Source organism: Trichosurus vulpecula, chromosome 3, assembly GCF_011100635.1.
Source record: "Trichosurus vulpecula isolate mTriVul1 chromosome 3, mTriVul1.pri, whole genome shotgun sequence".
Taxonomy (NCBI): domain Eukaryota; kingdom Metazoa; phylum Chordata; class Mammalia; order Diprotodontia; family Phalangeridae; genus Trichosurus; species Trichosurus vulpecula.
Genome location: NC_050575.1, coordinates 143,843,085 through 143,864,528, shown reverse-complemented (window position 1 = coordinate 143,864,528; position 21,444 = coordinate 143,843,085). Strand labels below are relative to the sequence as shown.

Here is a 21,444-nt window from a genome sequence, read left to right as displayed (position 1 = left end):
TACCAGGTCTACCCTTTGGAACCAAGGCAGACAAAACATCTAATCCAGGGGTGGGGAACCTGCAGCCTCGAGGGCACAAATGACCTTCTATGTCCTCGGCTGCAACCTTTTGACTGAATCCAAGTTTTACAGAACAAATCTTTTTATTAAGGAGATTTGTTCTGTGAAGTCTGGATTCAGTCAAAGGGCCCCACCTGAGGACCTAGAGGGCCAAGTGTGGCCTTGAGGCTGCAAGTTTCCCCCAACCCCCACTCACCCCAGTCTAAGCCCTCTCCTGCTAAGACCCTTTTAAGTACTTGAAGCCTATAATCATGCCCCCTACCACTGTTACCACCACAGCAAGGGAAACAAGAGAGCTACAATGGAAACAGTAATGCCTTTGGATTCGGAGGACCTGGGATCAAATCCTGATGGCCACTTATGACCTTCAGCAAGTCACCCAGCCTCCCTGGGACTGTCAAGTGAGAGGGGTGATGTGACAAGACCTCTACTATCCCTCCCACCTCTAGATCTGTGATCTTAAGTCTCCTCCAGTCTAAAACAATCAAGCCCTGAAAGCATCAGAATTCCATAAAGTCCTTGGGCCCTAGGGAAGCTTGCTGCCATCTCAGCCTATGATTCAAGGACAGCAGAGCCGTCAGACAGGGCAGGTGAGGCTAAACAGAAGGAAGAAGACGGAGGCTAAAGAACAAGAGGAGAATGTTGGAAATGGGAGAGGAAGGCTCCCATCGGGCAGATGATGCAAACAAGTTCAAAAGCACATCTATAAGCCTCCTGCTTCCCAGGAAGGAAAGAGCCGAGTGGTCACAGACTACACATCATGCTAGAGGCTGTTGTTTTTTGTTTTCTCCCAAGCCCACCCGGCTGTGAACTAAACACCACTACTTTTCTCTTATCCCATTAGAAACAGCTTGTGCCCGAGCCCTTACCTGTCGCAGGAAAGTGATTGGCTGCTGGCCCATTGCATGGGCATCGCCAATGTTGGCTTTTATGACTTCTGTGAAAGGCTTTTTGATACCCTAAGGAGAGAACACAATGTACTGGGTGGTTACTTTTAGGATGGAGGCACTGTTTTACAACAGAAAAAACAATGACTCTGGAGTCAGAGGTCTTGGGTCCAAATCCCACCCAAAGCTTAAATATCTGTGTGACCTTAGGCAAAATACTTAACCTCCCTGGACCTCCGTCCTTATCTGTAAAATGAAGGGGTTGGACTAGGCAGCTTCTGAGGTCCCTTCCATCTCTACATCTATGATGCTATGGGGAGGTAAAGCCCAGATTTTCAAGAAAGTTTTATTTCAATTTCTCCCTCCCACCCTAGCCCCACCCCACTTATTGAGAAGGAAAGAAAAACAATACCCCTGTTCCTAACACGTACAGTTAAGCAAAACTAAGTTCCGAATTGATCATGTCCAAAAAGTCTCATTCTGTACTCTGAGTCCTTCACGTCTCCAACAGGCAGGGATAGCATGTTTTATCACTAGTTATCTGCAATTGTGGATGGTCATTATACTGATCAGAATTCCTAATTCCTTCAAAGTTGTCTTTACCATAATGTTGTCATTGTATAAACTTCTGGTTCAGTTCACTCCGCCCTGCATCTATTCAAATAAATCTTCCCAAGTTTCTCTGAAATCAACCCCCTTCATCATTTATTATAGCACAACAGTGCTCCATGACATTTATACACCATAACTTGTTTAGCCGTTCCCCAATTGATGGGTACCCAGGGCTCAGACTTAGAAAGACGAATGCTGAATGGCATTCTCACAAGAGACCCACGTTCCTGAAAGGCTACAATAATAGCTTGGGGGGGGTGGGGCGATATAATTGCTTCTCAGAGCATCCAGAAGCAACCAAGGTATACTTGGTTTGAAGGTTCCTGAGGCTTCTGACTCCTCCCCAGAGATGCACTTTCACAGCAAGTAAGAGTTAGGAGGGGACACACAGGGAACAGAGGAAGATCAGGTCATACATGCCCTCTAGAGACATTTACTCTCACTGGAAGTCTGTCAGTGAAGGCAGCTTCATCTTTGCCTCCTGAACAAATAGCTGGATTCTTCAGACTTCCCCAGCCCCCTCCCCAGGAAGAAGACGTAACTATACAGGACCCATAGAGAACACCAGGAATGGAAGTTTCTGTTCACAACTTAGCTAAAGGAAAATGGATGCAATCCTCCACTGCCATTGAAGAGTGGTCATGATGGGGTGGGGGTTACTGAAAGGGCGTCAGGCAGAAAAGGTCTCTTGAAATGCCAAAGTGAAGATGCACCAAGGGGAAGGAGAAAAAAAGATTTTATTGAAAGTTCATGATTCCAACTCAAGCCCAGGTTTACACAAACAGTGCATAGTTATCCCTTCCACATCGAGGGGGTTAGGGACATGGCAGCCCCACACTCTAGAAAATCCACATAAAATTTTCTGGTCCTCCTTTTGTACCACAGAAGAAGTCTGAATTATTTTGGCATTAAAAGATAAAATATATTAATATAACATTATACATATATTTTATGCATTTCTGAGTTTCTAAACTTTTTTGTGTCATCTGCTGGCCTTCACATGTCATTTGCAGCTTCCACAAAACTCCCCCAAAATTCCCATTTAATTTCTTATGCTGACCCTTGATATAATATATCAAAACCTGGATAGGGAAAGTCGTGAAGTGGAAGGGATAACTGTTTATCAAAAGCAGAACTGGAACCCAAATCAGTTATTAACTGACAAATCACCTCTCTCTATTATCAGAAAGATATGCATACCATCATTAATATTGTATAGAGAACTACTGTCAACACTGAGACACACAGTTTAGATAAGGTACAGTCTCTCATCATCTTAGGAGATAAGACAGCACAGATAAAGATGAAATGGTACACTGGAAAGAGCACTGGCCTTGGGGTTCAAATTCCAACTCTGTCACTTACTACCTAGCTAACTTGAGCAAGTCACTTATTGGTTTTCTCATCTGTAAAATGAAGAGTCTGAAGTAGAAGATCCATAAGGTCTTTTCTAGCTCTAATTCCTATGGCCCAAAGTTGGATAAAGGAGGTGCCTTCAGTGATCATCTCTGTGCTTTAGATTACTATCACACTTATATGTTCAGCCCTGACTTCTAGGCTCACATCTCCAGCAGTCGACTAGACTTCTGGAGCTGGATGTCCCATAGACGGCTTAAATTCAACTCATTATCTTTTCCCCCAAACCCTGACATCTTAACTTCTCTGTTACTGTTAAAGGTACCACCACCCTCCTAGTCACTCAGGCTGGCATGCAGGGTATCTTGCCAACTCCTCACTCCTTCATCTCCTACACCCAATCAGTTGTCAAGTCTTGTCACTTCTCCTTTTGAAGCATCTCATACAGGCCCCTTCTTTCTTGAGAAGGGTGGCAGCCTTGGGGAAAATTGAGTCCACTCTCATGGAGATGTTTAGGAACCAGAAGACAGAGATACTAAGAGAAAGGGGCGGGGGAGTGAAGTGAGGGTAACACACTGATGAGAGGACAAACCAGCAGACTCCTCAGGGAACATGTTCCAGGACTATGTGGTCAAGGGGCTGGCCCTGAGAAAGAAGCCTAAGCCCACAGTCCCATAGCACCTTGGAAACCAGCCTGGCTGGCTGGCACAAAGATCTTTCTGTCAGCCATGGGCTCCCCAGGCATGACCAACTGAATGAAATTTCCATGGCTGCAAATTAATATATTCACTGAAAGGAAGCAAACCTGTCACTGGCATGACAGCAAGCAACCAAAACACAGCTGTAGAACTTCACTGCAGGCCCATTATCCTGCATAAGAATAACACTTGGGAACAACCTCCCCCTGGCCCCCAGCCCCCTTTCCCCTGGCCAACTTCTTCACTCACCATTTCACCCAATGGATTCAAAAGCTTGCTTTGTAGGAGGCTTGGGAATGTTGAATTTCTCTTTTCTGTGTGTCCTTGAGACAGCCCAATGATAGATGGTTTTAGGAGCAGGGAAGTCAACCACAGACCCCTCCCTGCAACATCTTCTCCCTGCTCCCCCCACCCCAAAGCATGGCTAGTTCCTTTCAAATGGCTGTTTGAGCCCTTTTAAGCATGTTGGGGAAGAGGGGGAAGGGGTACTCCAGGCTGCCCAGCTACTGAGGCAGGGGCCAAGACACAGAGATGCAAATATAAGGGAAGGGATTCTTTCCCTGCTAAACCCCTGGAGATCTGGCAGTGTGGGGAGCAACAATCTATTGGCACACCCCCTCCACCCAAATACTTGTATCTCCCTATGCTGGGACAAGAAGATCCAGTCCTTAAGGGTGGATTACAACCCCTAATTACATACATCTTACCCCAGATATTTGGGAGACAATTACCCTTCTCCAATGCCCCATGCCCAGGCAGCACTCACCAGACAGCCGTCCCCTTTACCAGTTTAGAGTAGTGAAGCCACAGATGTTTACTGGGCTGGGAGGATCCCTCATTGCTCTAATCTCACCCCACTCTACAATCCTCTGCTTAACTAGTATCCTTTCAGGTTAGGGGTGGAGTACTCAACACCTATACCCAACTCTCTCTCTGTCTGTCTCTCTCTCTCTCATAGCCCCACCAAAATCATCCTGCAGCAGAACCAGCAAGGAAAGACATTAGAAGTCTTGAGAAAGACTAGCTTCCACCTCCCACCCCCAAAGTCCCCCGCCAAAAAAAAAATTCTAAATTTTTTCCTTATTTAAAAAAAGAAAGAAAAAACCAACTTTTCAGGGCAAGCAGAAAAGCTAAAAGTCCTGGCTTGGGAGTCAGGAGATCGAGGCTCTAGTCTCAGAAAAAACTTATACAATGCAAACCAAAAGACCCCAATACAAATTTATCTTTTACAAAAGAACTTATATTTAGCTATATGATCTTGAAGGAGTCTTCTAGCATCTCTTTGCTTAAGGTTCCTTTTCTGCCAAATGGGGATGATAATTTCTGCCCTCCATGCTTCATCTCAAGGCTGTTTGCCAGCATCACAAGAGTTGACGAATGTGAATGGGCTTTGACTCACGCAAAGCTCCAGGCAGAGGCAAAAGGCTGTTGTTATAGTTATTACTACTAGCAGAGCATGGCCCCAGGTGGACTCCAATCCATCCTCCACACAGATGCCAGGTCTGACTATGCTTCAAACCAATCAATAAACTCCCATGGCTCCCCATTACCTCCAGGATCAAATATGAGCTCCTGTTTGGGACTGCAACTTGGCTCCAAACTACGTTTCAGATTTGTTACACGCTATTCCCACTCTGGCCTTCCTGCTGTTCCTTTCACACAATAGTCTATCTGCCATCTTGGTAGCTTTATAATGACTGTCACCAACTCCTAGAATGCACTCCTGACTCACCTCTACCTCCTAAAGTCCCTCATTTCCTTCAAAGCTCAGCTCGAAATTTATCTTTCATAGGACTTTCCTGATTTCTGCTAATTCTATAATTCTCCCTCCCTCAAATTACTTATTTCACATATATTTTGTGTACATGTCGTCTCCCCTAAAAGAATCTAAGTTGCTAGAGGTCAGAGATGGTTTCATTCTTGAAAGGCTTAGCAGAGTGCTTGACACAGAACATGAACACAATAAATGTTTGTTGAAGGTGGACTTCAGAAAAACCTGGAAAGGCTTAAATGAACTGATGCTGAGTGAAGTGAGCAGAACCAGGAGAACACTGTACACAGTAACAGCCACATTGTGTGACGACTGATTTTGATAGACTTCGCTCTTCTCAGCAATGCAAGGATCTAAGACAACTTCAAAAGACTCACAATAGAAAACGTCATCCACATCTAGAGGAAGAACCGATGGAGTGTGAATGCAGAGTAAAGCTGACTACTTTCTTTTTTTGTTTTGTTTTATGTTTTTCTTTCTCACGATTCCTCCCATGTGTTCTAATTCTTCTATACAACATGACTAATGTGAAAATATGTTTAAGAGGAATGTATATGTAGAGCCTATATCGGATTGCATGCTGTCTTGGGGAGGGAGAGGGCAGGAAAGGGGGAGAAAATCTAAAACGTATGGAAGTGAATGTTGAAAACTAAAAATAAATAAATTTATTTAAAAAAAAAGAAAAATAAATAAATGTTTGTTGAGTGATCACTGTTGTTGTTGCTCAAAGAACATCTGGATTAGGGCAGGCTGCCCAAGAGAAGGGGGAGAGCTGAATCCACAAGAAGAAGGGATTCACTCACCCTCTGACTCTTCTCTCTTGATCCTTTCTGCAAAGGCCCTGGTTCAAAAGCCGACTGCTCCTGACCAAAAGGATCACAGACTAGGAAATGCAAGAAACTAACCTGAGGCTCCTGCAGAAACCCAAGGGTCATTGCAAAGGGGAACCTCATAAACCCACACCCTCCTAAGAGCCCTGGCCCTGGGCACTTCCTACCAAGAAATACTTCCAAAGGACACCAGAGAAGGGAAAGCTTCATCACAAAGAGGGCAATGGCAGCCAGGCTCAGGGCTACAAATAAGGCCCTGAAGGACACCAAAAACTGGGGGGAAGTTCAGCATCTTAAATCGAAATCATGGGGAAGAAACAAGACTTTGGATTATATAAGTCCTCCACCCAGCCTTCTCCAGGAAGCCAGAATCCAGAAATAGCCTCACCAGGTAATTAAGAAGAGATTATAGATCAGGGCTCCAAGTGTCTAATTGCCTAGTACACACCAAACTCTAGCAGCTCCCTGTCTCCAGAGGAAGACTGCTCAAACTGGCCAGTTGCTGAGGTTTTTTATCAATGCTAACTGGGAGGACCTGATGTGGCTGGACACCTAAGGTCCAGCTGCTCCCAAAAGAATGATATCTGCGCCCACAGTGTAAGACTGTGGAAAGAATGCCAGACGCAGATGTCAAAAGACTTGGGTTTGAGTCCTGGCTCTAATACTTACTAGCTGTATAACCTTGAGTAGTTCACGTCTATGAAACTCAATCTTCTCTGTAAAGTGGTCTAATGCCTGCACTACCTATCTTATAAAGTTGTGAGAACAGTCCTTTGTAACTAACAGCTGTTTCTCCAGGGGAAGGGACTGGTCAAAAAGACCAGTGGTCCATGGGGCAGCTGGGTAGAGCAGTGAGGAGAGCATCCACCCTGAAGTCAAGAGGACCTGAGTTCAAATCCAGCCTCAGACACACCTGACCTACTTACTAGCTGTGTGACCTTGGGCAAGTCACTTAATCCCAATTGCCCTGCCTTTCCCCCCCTCCAAAAAAAAAAAAAAAAGACCAGTGGCCCAGCCTACCAGTAAGACTACTATGAAGAAAATGTTTTATCAACTATGAAGCATTATATGTAACTGGGAACCAGTCCTCTTACTGTCTATATCCCCTTTCAAATTTCATGAGTCAAGTGCTAGGACTTAGGGAAAGAAGAGGGCCTGCAGGAAAGGTTAACTGAGGGCAGAGGTGCCAAGAGGAACTGAAAATACACACGTCCGTCACATCAACAAGAAGCTAGCAGCCAAGGTTTTCAAGGGCCTGCTGCATCAGCAGCAGCCTATAAGGAGACCCACGGATCAGCCCACTTTACTTAAGACTGAATGGGGGAAGAGGAAGAAGGCTGGAAGCAAAGGCTGAGGAGCATCGATCTTCAGCATTAATTACATATATAATGTCTTAACTCAATCTCTCCAACAAGCAACCCTTATTGTTTAAGAGAAAGGAAAATCCAAGCTTAACTAAGATAAATGATTCTTTGCATTTCTACACTGATTTCTGCTTTTCTGAGCCTTTTAAAATATACACTGTCATGTTAACTTCCCAACCATGACTTGGAGGTCAGAAGGCATGTACTGCTATCCCCATTTCACAGATGAAGAAATCAAGGTCCACACATTAAGGGAGCTGTCCAAGTTTTACACAGCAAATTAAGGGCAAAAACACTAGCCAGCCAGCCAGTCAGCAAGGATTTCTTAAGCACTTACTAAGTGCCAGGCTCTATGCTAAATGCCAGGGATCCACAGAAGGTCAATGACACTGTTCTCCTGCCTTCGAGGAGCTCATATTCTAACATAACAATATGTAAATGACTGTGCATACAAGATACATGAAGAACAGATAAAGGGTAATTATAAGAGGAAAGGCACTAGCAGAGGGTAGACTGGCAAAGGCCTCCAGGAGGTCCCCCAATTTCCCTTTCAAAACTGAATGCTTAGACCCAGATTTGGTCTTTGTTTTTCAGATGGTCCAAATTTCAGGCTTCAAAAGGCAGGCAAAAACCTCACAGAAACATTTAATCCTCTTCACCTCCCACCTGGCATATCAACATGTACCAGTCTTAGTCTTAAGGGCCACTGTAGCAACACTGGCTAAATAAACACTGAGCAAAAAATGAGGCTCAGGTTGGGGGCCTTCTCCCTTAGTTCTCACAAAGCACTTTGTTTTGTAACTCTCTAATGCACTTCTCATAACATACCCTGGAGTATCGCAGAAACGTGGTATATAAATGTAGGAGCTCAACAAATATTTACTGACTTTGAATTACCATGCTCAGGTCAGAAACATCTTACCTAAATTCTGTATCTTCCCACAGTGGTTTGTATAGAAAAAGTGCCTCATAAATGTTTATTATATTTGTAATTTGAAACTCCTGTTCAAGGACAATTACGATACATATATGCTCCCATCACCCATCTGTCAGGGCTGAAAATGCTTCAAGTTGGCAAAAAAAGTCCGGGAGAAATAGATAGTCAGTGTGGGAATCACTTCAACATTTATTGAGCACCTACTAAATGCAGAACATCGTTCAATTCAAATTCAACAAATATCTACTGAGTGCCTACTACAGTACAAAAACTCAGAGCTAAGTATTGGAGATACAGACATTAAAATAAAAGCGACCTAGTTCTCAAGATGCTTATATTCTTGGGAAGGGAGGGAGGGAGGAAAGATTAGGGTGGGTGGAGAAAGAGAATATATACAATGAAAAACAGATAATTAAATGCAAGGTAATTTGGTGAGAGAGAGAGAGAGAGAGAGAGAGAGAGAGAGAGAGAGAGAGAGAGAGAGAGAGAGAGAACTGACAATTGAGGGTCTGGCTGGGGGGAGGGGGGAGGTAGTAATCATGAAAACTTGGAACTAAGCCAGATCCTGGAAGGAAGAAAAGAGAAGTGAAAATGAGGAGGCAGACCACCTTGCTGTTGGGGTGGCAGGGTGAGGGGAATCTGTGTGAATTTGTGAAAGGAGGAAATGTAACATCAAATTTGGGTAACAGCTGAACTAAATATCACCATGGTGCTGTGGAACAACTGCTGGATTTGTAGTCAGAAGACTTGGGTTGAAATACCAGTTCTGCCACTTGGGTGACTAGGGAAATCACTTAATTACTTTGGGTCTTCATTTCCTCATATATAAACTGTAGGAGTTAGATTAAATAAATTCTATGGTCCCTTCCAACTCTTAAATAAGAGATTCTCTTAACAGGCCAGTTTGGCTGGAAAACAGAGAGGGAAGGGAGAGTAATATGAAATAGTCATAGAAAGGTTGAAGACAGGCCATGGAGAGCCTTAAAAAATAAGCTGGAGAGTTTGAATTTTGTTCCTATAGGCAAGAGGGATACCCTAAAGGCCTGTGAACAAGGGAGTGACACGGTCAGAAGACTTACTGGCTCTGCCTTAGGAAAATTACTTTGACAACTATAATGGAAGATGAATCAGGGAGAGGTAAGACTGGTAGTGGGAATTACTAGGCATCTCTTACAACAGAACTGGTGGAGATGAGGCCTGGCCTAAAGTAGAAGCACAATTGCCCTCAAGGTAATTAGGAAGGGTATTAGCTCCCCTAATACACATTCAGCTTCTCTCCCATTCTCTCTCTCTTTCCCTGATACATTCTTCCCCCCCCCCACCCCCAATGCAGTTCAATGCATGGATCTTCTTCTCATCACTGTCAAAAAGAGTACTGTCTCAGGGCTCTAAGGCCTCTGCACAAATTCCACTCTCAGTCACTTTCTGAAAAGAATGACAATCAGCCATCCATGTCCAAGTTGGATGCCAGAGTCAAGTTTAAAAGAACAGGGAGGCTGTCCTTGGTAAGATGTTTTCAAAGAACTCAAAACCGGGCAGCAGTACAAAGTCCTCTGTTTAGTAAGAGAACATCTAATGTTCCTAGGACATCCTCAGGTAAAGAGTAACAGATATACTTGAAGGTACAGTGAAAAGAGTACTGGATTTGGAATTAGAAGACCTAGGTTTGAGGCCTTACTGTCTGTCCCCTGTGGGACCCTGGCCAACTCATTTAACCTTCTAGTTAACGTTCTTCATTTGTAAAATCAGGAGGTTGGATCAGATGACCTCAAGGTTTCCTTCCACCTCCCCATCAATTAAGCTATGGCGGCGCATGTGACATTAAAACTGATCTTAGGGAACATCCAGTCAAATCTCCTCATTTTACAGAGAGGGAAACTGAGGCCTACAAAGACTTGCCACAGAAAGCTAGTTATTCAGCATCATTCATTTGCCTCCAACAGGCCCTTGTTAAGGACAGTGAAGCCCTTTATTACGGCAGTGCATTTAAACATCTTTAAACAGATTCAGAGAAACTAAAGCAGGCTCTAAAGAGAACAAAAATTATTAAAATAATGGCAGATAGGGATTATAGAGACAGGTTAAAGAATGGGGGCCATTTAAGGCTGGACAAAAGGACAGTGATTGTAATTACTGTCTTTAAGGGAATGAAGAAGAACTCTTATGAGGATAACAATGACCAATTTTCTCCAAGTTCACAAAAGGATTGAATGGAAGGAAATGGGTTTAAATAAGAAACAGGGCAAGACTAGTTGAACATCAGGAAGAATCTGACTAATGGGGTTAAAACACTAGAAAAAACTACAGTAAAGGGTTATAGCATATCTGTCTATAAACTCTTCAAAAAGAGAACAGAGGACAATCTGTCTTAAACAGATTAAGCATGTCACGCAAATTTGGCGAGAGAAGAAAATTAGAGACCATCTAACCCAACCCCCTCACTTTAGAAGTTAGAAAATCATGATCTAGTAGAAAGAGTGCTAGATTTGGGATAGGAGAACCTAGGTTCAAATCTGGCTTTCCTATTTACCACTGGTATGATATTGAAATGTTTTTGGAACTCAGTTTCCTTCTCTGCATGTAAACTGCAGATATTGGACTAAATGGCCTCTGAGGTCCCTTCTAGCTTTGTTTGATACTAGGAAACTGAGGCCCATAGAGGTTAAGCGAGTTGCACAAGATGACACAGTAATAGTCTGTTGTTGACAGAGCTAGGACTAGAGCCTAGTTCTCTTCATTACTAGCCCAGTGTGCCACAGAAATAGAAGAGGTCAGCTTTGAAGTCAGGGAAACTTGGATTCAAGTTCTACCTTGGTCAAATGCCTAGCCATATGACTCTCAGCAAATCACTTAATCTCTCAGTGATCTAAGCAACCCTCAAGTTACACAGGAGTTGCCAAATTCAAGGAGGAAGTTTCTACACTGGAGTGCCCTACACACCCATGAAATTATATTTGGCAGATAGGATCAACCAATAACAACGACAAAAAGTTAAATGATGACTCTATCGGGTTTATTGGGAGGCAAGATTCAAAGAGGGCTGTCTCTGGCCTTTCAAATTACAAAGAGAAGCCAAGGACTATTTATTTTCCCCTCTGTCCCTTCCTACCACCAAGGATACACCCAGTTTAGGAAATGAAAAACAAACAGAAGCAATTCTTGCAAGAAAGCAGGAGTGATCTTTTTAAATGCCTAGAAGGAGACAAAGATGATGACACCTCAATGATGAGACTTGTACTTTGAGTTGCTGTGTTAGTTTGACTCAGCAGAACCGAGTGTCCTAACACATCTTGACCACAATTACTATCATTAATCTTTGCTTAATGGCAGGTGGGGTTGGGGGACCAACCAGTACCGCCCAGAAGAGGGTTCCTTGTCCAGAATACAGAATAGGGCCAGACTAGTGAGAAGCAACCTTTCTATGGAGGTTTGGAGGGCTAACATCTCAGATGGAGAACATTTAGGGTGAGGAGTGTAGAACAGAAAGGAAAGGAACAGAAAGTCATTGGTCTTTTTGCTTCATTTACTCTAACTAGCCTTGTTCTCTAGTGACAGAAAGTCATTATACCATGGTGATGCTTTTGATGCTGTTCTGGATTTCAACCACAGTGAACTCAAACGGTACAGCCCAACCTTGTCCTGGTCACAGAAAAAAAAAAGAAATGCAGAGCTGTTGGGCCCATTTTACCAAAGCCAGAGAAATCAACTTTAAGCAGACCAAGAACACAAAAGGCTAAAGAGCCTGAGAGCAGGAGAAGAACATCAATAAAAACCTGGAAGACAACCCAGAAGCTCCAAAGATGACAAGCTCAGACACGGAAGAAAGAATTTCAATTAACTTTCCTCAGCCCCACCTACCCCCAAACCCAGCCAACATCATGCAGTGGGGGGCAAGGAGTTCTTCACCAGCAAATTCATAGAATCACACAAGTTCAATAGTTGGAAGGGACCTCAGAGGTCACAATAAGATCACCTGGCCAAAACCCTCTAGACAACAGGAGTCCTCTTTACAATAATGCCCAACAAATGGTCATAGCACTTCTGCATGAAGACATGCAAAATACCATCAATTCACTATTTTCAGAGATTTTCATTCTGGTTTTAAATAGCTCTAATTGTCAGTCTGCTTTTTCCTATATTGACCTGAATTCTGCCTCACCCAACTTCCAAACTCTAAGAGGCTAGGGCAGCCAGAAGGGAGAGGTCCCTCCAGATTAAAGTAAGCTTGCCTCCTGGGGAAGAAAGGTGATTTAAAAAGGCATCTCTAGTCCCAAGGGTCTCCTACGAGGGAGAGATGACAAGGAATGGGTTTGAGGAACCACTCTGAGGTCATTTAAATGATGATCTTCAGGGTGGACACCAGAAACTGATGGGGTTTCTGAGACTGCTACTCTGCCCGGGTAAGGTGAGACCGTGAGAAACAGGTTAGGATTTGGAACTAGAAGACCAAGGTTCTAATGGGTCTCAGTCACTTGATTCTGTGCCTCAATAGGGGAGTCACTCCCTTTCTCTGGGCCTCAGTTTTTTCTTTTATAAAATGGACTTGGTGGATGGAGGATCTCTCCAACCGCCTCCCCCTCACCGCGCCCCAACACTTCCAGCTCTAAAACGTGGTTGTTCCCACGAGGCTCTGCTCCTCTTCCCCCTTAACAAGCACTGGGGGGGCAGGGCAGAGATGCCAGCGTTCTGCCCGGCCTGGCGCCCCCTCCCCGGTGCCCGTCTCCCCCTCACCCGCTGCAGCTCCATCTCGATCTCGCCAGCTTTGAGCAGGATGGGCCCCCTCACCGCGTACTCCACCGCCTTCACCTGCGGGTTCATGGACTCGGGCGTCAGGATTCGCTGGCGCCCGTTCTTCTCCGGCCGCAGCTTCAGCACCGCCGAGGCCTCGGCGGCCGCGCTACTCCAGCCCCGGCCCCGGCCCCGGCCCCAGCCCGGGGAGCGCGGGCAGCAGCCGGCGCGCAGCCCCAGCACCAACCCTGCCGCCCGCTGCATGATTCAGGCGCTCGTCTGTCCGCTAGCCCGGGAGCCTGGCAAAAACAAACGCTAGATCAGCAAACCGCCCGCCCGCCCCCGGGCGCCGCCCCCCTGCAGCCTCCTCCCCCGCCCCCGAGGCCGAGCGGAGAGGTTATTTCATCAGCAGGGGAGCCGGGTCATTGGGGAGCGCTGACTGCGGGGCACTCTCCGGTCTCCGTGCGCCTGATCCGCACCAGCGGAGCCCAGGTACCCCGGTCTGGCAAGGGAGGCGGCGCAGGACGCCACATGCCTAGCTACTCCTTCTCCCCGCGCCTAATCCCGGCGCGATTTCCTCAAGCTGGCCCCGGATACAGGCGGCAACGACAGCGGCGGCAGCAGCAGCATCACCCGCGTCGGGCTCCCGGCTCCGGGTTCGCGGATCCCGCTGCAGCCACTCACTAGACCGGCCTCTCAGGCTCCCACACCCACAAGGAGAAGCAGCCGGGGAGCCGGCTCTAAACGCCGCGCCACTCCCTGGGATTTGTAGTTCCCGGAGTGGACTTCGCAGCGCAGGTGCGAGATCGGGAAAACTACACTTCCCGCTATGCACTGCGCTGAACCAGTGTGGGTGGGGGGCAAGGGAGGGAGACAGGCTGGCCTTCCAGAGCTCGAGGCAAGTTCTTGGCGGGGCGGTATGGAAAAAGGAAGAAGGGCAACTGGGGAACTCGCGGTGCCCACCGCAATGAGAACGTGCCCTTGCTTCCCTTCCCCGTCCTCCCTCAACCTACAAAGCGCACCTATTTGAACATGCTGCTCCACCCCCACTTCCCGCCTCACCAACACACCTGCTAGGAGCTCAGCTGGCTTGGGGAGGAGCACAGAATCTGTTGCAGCGTCGGCGTTGATTTCATCATCCTCTCCCGTACAGCAGTGGGGACGGCGCTTAGCAGCCTAAATCCCGGTGCTCCCCTGTGCACCGAGGGACTGGGTCGCAGGTTGGCTTTCCTGGGGCTTGGCAGAGAGGGCAACGCAATACAAATTTACTGCCTTACTGCATGCAAAGTATTGTACCAGGTTCCCAGGTATGCACAAACTAGATAATTGGAGATGCCTACTCTCTATGAGTGTATAGCCCAGCAGCAATGATCCACACAACCCTGACCGGCTGTGTTGTAAAAAGGCCCAGATAGAGCCAGAAGATCTGAGTTCAAATGTCACAGCCTTGACTCGGCTATTACCTGGTTGACCTTGGGCAAGTTACCTAAGGTGTGTTTCCTTACTAAGATTTGCTGGTTGGAGAAGACCTTAGAAGCCACCAACTCCTTCATACACATGAGAAAATTCAGGCTCTGGAGAAGTTATGCACAACATAACATAACTCACACAGACAGTAAATGGAAGAGCTGGTATTGGAATCCCGAACTTCAGGCTCCAAATTCAGTGCTGTTTCTGCTGTGCCATCTCCATAATAATAGCTGACATTTATATAAAGCTTAGTTTTCAAAACACTTTACATATATAGTCATCTGTGCCTTACAGTGCTTCGAGGGAAGTCTCAGTGAGGAGACTGGATGGCGTAATGGACTGGCTACTGAATCCGGAGTCAGAGAAACCTGGGTTTGAATCCCACCTCAGACCTTTGTTATCTATGTGACCCTAGTCAAATCATTTAATCTTTCTGTGGCTCATCTGCAAAAAGAAAGCATTAGACTCTGGCTTCTAAGGTCCCTCCCAGATCTAAATATATGATCAGTGACCAATTCAGATGGGCACCCTCAAAGCAATTTATGTCCTTAGGGCAATGAAAAGTGAAGTGACAACCAAAATTACCTAGCCTGTATTTGCCAGTGACAAGAGTTGAATTGAGGTTTTCCTCATTCTAAAGCTGGTCATCTAGTCGTTAAGCAGCATTGTCTCTCTACAAAGGTTCCACCGATGAGGAAACTGAGGGCCAAAAAAGTCTGATAACCTGCCCATGGTCACAGATTTAGTAAGTGTTAAAGGCAGAATTTGAACCCAAGTCTACTCTACCCAAGTTTACTCTAAATCCAACATTCCCGCCCCACCCTTCCAACCATGACACACCACTGCTCCCCATGGTTTCTTCCAGCTCTAAATCCTGTGATGCTGGAAAATAGTCACTAGCCAAATCAGTGTTTATGCTGGTCTTTGATACATGGCCCTACCATGGGTAGGGTGGGAACAGAAATAAATTTTATTCAGTTCTCGAGAATTGGGCATCCCCTGCTAGAACAAATCCAGCAAGGGAGGCGCTTTACAAGGAGCAAAGCACCCATAATTATACCTAACACAAGAGAATTCCCGCCCACCTCTGACCCTTCTCATCGTTGGCTGGGAGGTAGGCTTACAATCTGAGCATGAAAGCTAGACAAAGAACCCGGAAATTGAAGCACAGAAACTCCAATTCCCATTCCCTTAGTTAATGATTACAACTGAGGTGACATCTATAAATCTAAAGAAAGAGAATAGGATAAGGGGAGGGGGAGACCCTCTCCATTCTTTACAGTAGAGAAAAAACAGGTCATTATGACCCTGTTCTTACTAAGCAAATCTTTAAACCAGAACCAGAAGAAAGAACAAAAAGTTTCAGGGTAAACTTTCCCAGAGGCTGAGCCATCAGACTCTCATGGCCTCAGAATTTTTTTTTTCACTCTTCTATTTCTTGATTTTTAAACATTTCTTAGTATATTTATTTGTTTGTTTGTTTATTTATATCTTATCTGTGAAGTCTTCACATTTTATTTACCTCACACAATCCCCCCTACTTCTTGACACTATTTTGAAGACTTCACATACCATGGCTGATATTATTATCCACCCACCTATCTTCTTCATTCATCACACCTTTATACCACATTTTCTTTCCCATCATGCTGGTATCCCCATTACCCTTTCAATAAATATGGGAAGGATTGATCAACATATTGACAAATCAAAAGGGGCAGTCCGTTTATAAGTACAAATATAGAGACCCAAAAGAAAACTATAATACAATTGTCCCTTTAAATTTCAAAAGTCTCTTCTATAGCTGTCTGGCAAGGAGCATCAATGAAGTCTTCTGGTCCTTGGTTGTTTCAGCCACCTCCACAGCTTCTTCTTGTAGGAACCAGCTTTCTGTCCATTCTCCTACAAAAGTTACCTTAGCACAATTTTAAGTTACCATTTCTCATAATTATACCCTGATCATTTTTACAAATTCAAAATTGAAACCTTGGCCAATTGCCATATTTAAGAAATTCACATCAGAACCCAAATTCTCAAACTTTACATCAACTCATTATTAATTTCCCCACCAGGAGGATAAGACTCCAGTACATACATAAATACATTAAATAACCATTTTTTAAAAAACAGTACATATAAATCTCAACCTTTTAGTCCTGCTATGTTTCTTTGATGGCATTACAAAATAAGCCACAAACTATTGTTCTTTTAATATTATTATTTGTAACAAAACCTTGGACAAGCTTGATATTAACCAAATAACAAAATAATATTCTCAGAAGCCTTTGACCTAATTGTCTTCATACCATTACCAAGAAAAAAAAACCCCCAACTTATACAAAGTGCTACTTCCAGTCCTATGGTAACCTAGGATGTTCCACAATCAATTATTTTAGTAGATTTGTTGCTGTACTTACAAAACATTCTGATTATAGATATTTGCCACCAAGAGAGTAGGGACTTAGAGTAAGGGGACCATATTCTCCCCAGCTTCCTATCAACTCCAGGCAGAGGTTGTGTCAAACTGCAAGCTGCATTGAGCCAGGCCTAGTCTGCCAGGTTTCAATTAAGGGGATCAAGTCAAGAGAGTCCCACCTCAGCACATGCTGAACAGTTGCCCTCTCAACTTTGCCAAGAAAATCATACCTACAGCTCATGCCTGCCCTTCCACATGGCTGCTGACATCCTGGGTCAGCCTTCCTTGATACTCACACCTGGAGTTAGAATCAGAAAAAGTCAGTTAACAGTCCCATTAAGTCTTTGAATAGCAAGTTCCAATAATCGGTTTAAAACATGATTATGATCTCACATTGCTTAAGGAACATCCTTAAAGTTAGCTCTAAATAGCTTGCATGCATTTCCTCCCTTGTTCATAAAATCTTCCCATTAAGATCATGTTATTGCTCTAACACATTTGCATCAGTTTCTCCTTTATTTTTCTATTGAATTCAAATCCACATTTTAACTTTTCCTATCAATACAAAAATATTCTACAACTTATCTCTCCTAAAGAGACTTACATTCCTAAACTGCATATGTCTCTGATTTAGTTCCAGTGATCAATTACTGGTAACTAATTACCATTACAGTAATATCCAATTGTTCTTATACCACTTTAAAGCATTTAACCTTATCCTACATGGATAAAATATAACATAAAGTCCCAGCCTTAATCTATGGGATGATTCAGCATTACATTCACATCCTTCTCCTTTTATCTAGCTGGTCCCATTAATATTAAAAAAAATTTTATCCTTCACATGACTATACAAGAGTACCAATTTAAATCAAATTTTTCCATTTCCCCCCATAAAACCTTCTAGGTCTTTGGTATCACAACTTCACGATAATAGCATTTTTCTGACCAATAACTTTCCTTTTTAAAGCTTTACCAAAACCTCACAATCAAATTTTAATTTTTAAAAGAATGTCCTAAAAGGCAATCACTAAAAATTAGTCCTACTGACTTTAAAAGCCAGGTTCAGAGGTCAGCTAGTTTCTGACCCCACTGTTCTCTCTCTTTCAGTAAAACTTCCAGGCTTTCCCCTACAAAACCGGGAAGTTTATAATTTCTTAAATTAAACTTCTTTAAAAGACATGGTCATATAAAATAACTTAACAGTTTCCTAATCCCTTCATTATTTTAACAGTACAATTGTCAACCTAACAACACTTAGAGAAATTGCCTCTCTAACAACACAGATGATACAGTTCAGTTGTTTACCAAACAATATAACAAAATTTTTAGAAATACAATACTATAAACAGATGTCATGTATTTAAACCTTTTTATACCATAATTAATTAATTACCAATCTAGCTGGATGCGTTTCCACCTTCATCTTCTCACTGAACAGTGAATTAACTTTCTTAGGGCCACACAATTCTAATACCACTGGCCCTTAAAAAATTATTATCCACAATTTCATATATTTCCTTAATTTTTTTTTTCAGTTCCCCATTCATGTCCACATTTTCTTGCGAAAATTTTACAAACAATTTTGAATCACCTGTTATTAACCAGGTCAGTTTAAAGTCACATACTGGACCAATATTCATATTAAATTTAATAGAACCCATTCACAGATCTAGTCCAAAGGGTGGGTGGACATAGTCCCTTCCATCTCTCTATAACTTCATCTATTGGGTTTTTAACTCAGGCTATCAATCCTTTTACTCTAAACTGCCTGCTCCAGATTTTTTTTTTCACTTTTCACATTTAGTTCAATTCTTTTCTGGTTGGGTTGCATTACACAAAAACTTTTTCTCTTTTAGGTAAGCAGGAAAAAGGGTTAAAATACTTATCTAGCCTGCCTCCTTTTGATCTGAGGGAAAAGTTCCCCCCCGCCCCCACCTTCTTTCTTCCTTTTTTCTCTATAGGAGCTATAACCATTTCTTATCTTGAGGCTTTTTAGTGCAAAAAAAAAAGTTCAAAAAGAACTTTTTCCCATGGACCTTTAAGTCTTCCTTTTGCTCAGATAATTCTGCCTCTTGAGCGGAGGTTATAATAAACATCACATACTCTGTTCTCTCCCCATTTTCAACATAAATTAATCTCTCCCCCACAACAAGTAGACTTTAACTTGTGGGTATTTCTCCTTACAATGGTAAATTTTAACCAAACCATGGACACATACCCAACCTGTTTCCTCAGGAATGCCAGTGGGATAGGGAGGGGCAAGGGGGAATTTACCGACTGCTCTGTCCCTGCGGTTCCTGCTGCTGTTGCTGCTGACAGGCTACACTCACTCATTCACACAGACAAGACACACAAAAACACAGACAGGTAGGTACAGAAATCCAAAAACTTTTTTCCCAAAAGACTATCTACTGGTATACCTGGAAATCCTCGCTCTGAAATAATAGACTTTGATTAATTTTTCCCCATTTCAATTTAGACAAGGTCCGTTGACAGAGCCTCCAAGTCAATGACTCTCGAAACCACAGAAGCTGGTCACCCAACTTCTCCCAGTCACGGGGCAGGGAGGGTCACTTGGCGGTGCCCAATCTGATTAAGACCCTTGAGCCCACAAGCTCTTACCCTCCTACCCTGGGCTATACGTATAGTTTGTGCGACTGATTTCTCTCTCCACTGGCTGGAGTTTCACTTGGGGGATTTTAATCTTAGAATCAGAGCTCTTTGGTTTCTGTTCCCCTGAATCTCTCCTTTTTCGGGATTTTGCCCAGCCGAAGCGAAAATACACGAATAGTTCCGGAGACTATCGGAGAAATCTCCAAGTGTGCATCAGTCTTGGAGCCAAGCAGGAGTCTTGCTTACAAAATAGGCAGATCCTGGGATGAGCCCCCAAAACTGTGTGGGATGAAAGACCCTCATCAGTTAAATTTATAATAAGGAGCCATCTTAGGGTGGGAACAGAAATAAATTTTATTCAATTCTCGAGAATTGGGCATCCCCTGCTAGAACAAATCCAGCAAGGGAGGCGCTTTACAAGGAGCAGAGCACCCATAATTATATCTAACACAAGAGAATTCCCGCCCACCTCTGACCCTTCTCACCATTGGCTGGGAGGTAGGCTTACAATCTGAGCATGAAAGCTAGACAAAGAACCGGGAAATTGAGGCACAGAAACTCCAATTCCCATTCCCTTAGTTAATGATTACAACTGAGGTGACATCTATAAATCTAAAGAAGGAGAATAGGATAAGGGGAGGGGGAGACCCTCTCCATTCTTTACAATAGAGAAAAAACAGGTCATTATGATCCTGTTCTTACTAAGCAAATCTTTAAACCAGAACCAGAAGAAAGAACAAAAAGTTTCAGGGTAAACTTTCCCAGAGACTGAGCCATCAGACTCACAGCCTCAGAAGTTTTTTTTCACTTTCCTATTTCTTCATTTTTAAACATTTCTTAGTATAGATATAGATGTGTATTTATGCATATCTTATATGTGAACTCTTCACATTTTATTTACCTCACATACAGCTAATGTGCCATGTGTCAATAATTTAAATTCAAATCAAAATGATTGCAATGAAACTAAAAATCCCTCATCTATACAACTAGAAACATTAGATTTACAGGTAGAAGGGATTTTGTAGATCACCTAGTCCAGCTAAAGAAAATGAAGCAATTTTTCTATAATAATGGCGGAGGAAGTACATAAAACCTGTGTGTACGCTGAGCTTGGGGGAAAATATCTTCTCCCCAGAAAGAATAATCTTGGAAGTCAAAGAAACAGAGCTTCGAAGTTGTGTAAATAGAGAGCCTCAGGCTAGCCTAGGGTAGGATGAGCCTTACTGTGTTTTCTAAATGGAAGTAGACCTCTACTATCTTAGAAATTTCCTAGCCTAAGAGGATATTGTGATAAGACTAACCTCAGAAAAATGCATTATCTCACAGGGATGGACCAGATCTCTGCAATTCCTGAGACCTAAGATGCCCTGATCCTAAGGTTAAACAACCCCAACCCCACTGTGACTTAACCTGCCAAATAAGAAAAGTGACAGAGCTGTCTCACCTGATAGGTTCCTTTTGCTGTCTAGATATGATAGCATTTATGTAGTGCTTTAATGTTTGTGAAACACCTTACAAATATTATATCCTTTGATACCAACAACGATTATTCAGGTGCTGAGTTTTTTTTTTTAAATTTACTTATTTATAGTTTTCAACATTCATTTACGTAAGATTTTGGGTTTCGAATTTTCTTCCCATCTCTCCTCTCCCCCAAGATGGCATGTAATTTGATATAGGCTCTATATATGCATTC

At 43.5% G+C, this 21,444-nt stretch overlaps 1 protein-coding gene across 2 annotated transcripts in view; it reads right to left on the bottom strand.

Moving 5' to 3' along the window:
* Positions 1–19,741, bottom strand: part of GPT2 (glutamic--pyruvic transaminase 2) — a 55,436-nt gene extending 35,695 nt beyond the window's left edge. Inside the window, exons 1-5 of one of the 2 annotated variants that reach the window (XM_036748937.1) lie at positions 19,553–19,741; positions 15,299–15,437; positions 14,314–14,479; positions 13,247–13,542; positions 930–1,019 (exon numbers count right to left, since the gene is read on the bottom strand). In XM_036748937.1, coding sequence (XP_036604832.1) covers positions 930–1,019; positions 13,247–13,507 — 351 coding nt within the window. In that variant the 5' untranslated portion in view covers positions 13,508–13,542; positions 14,314–14,479; positions 15,299–15,437; positions 19,553–19,741. Of the gene's footprint in view, positions 1–929; positions 1,020–13,246; positions 13,543–13,778; positions 13,966–14,313; positions 14,480–15,298; positions 15,438–19,552 lie in introns of those variants that run through there. The other variant, XM_036748936.1, reaches the window with a different exon arrangement.
* Between the last annotated feature and the right edge of the window lie 1,703 nt (positions 19,742–21,444).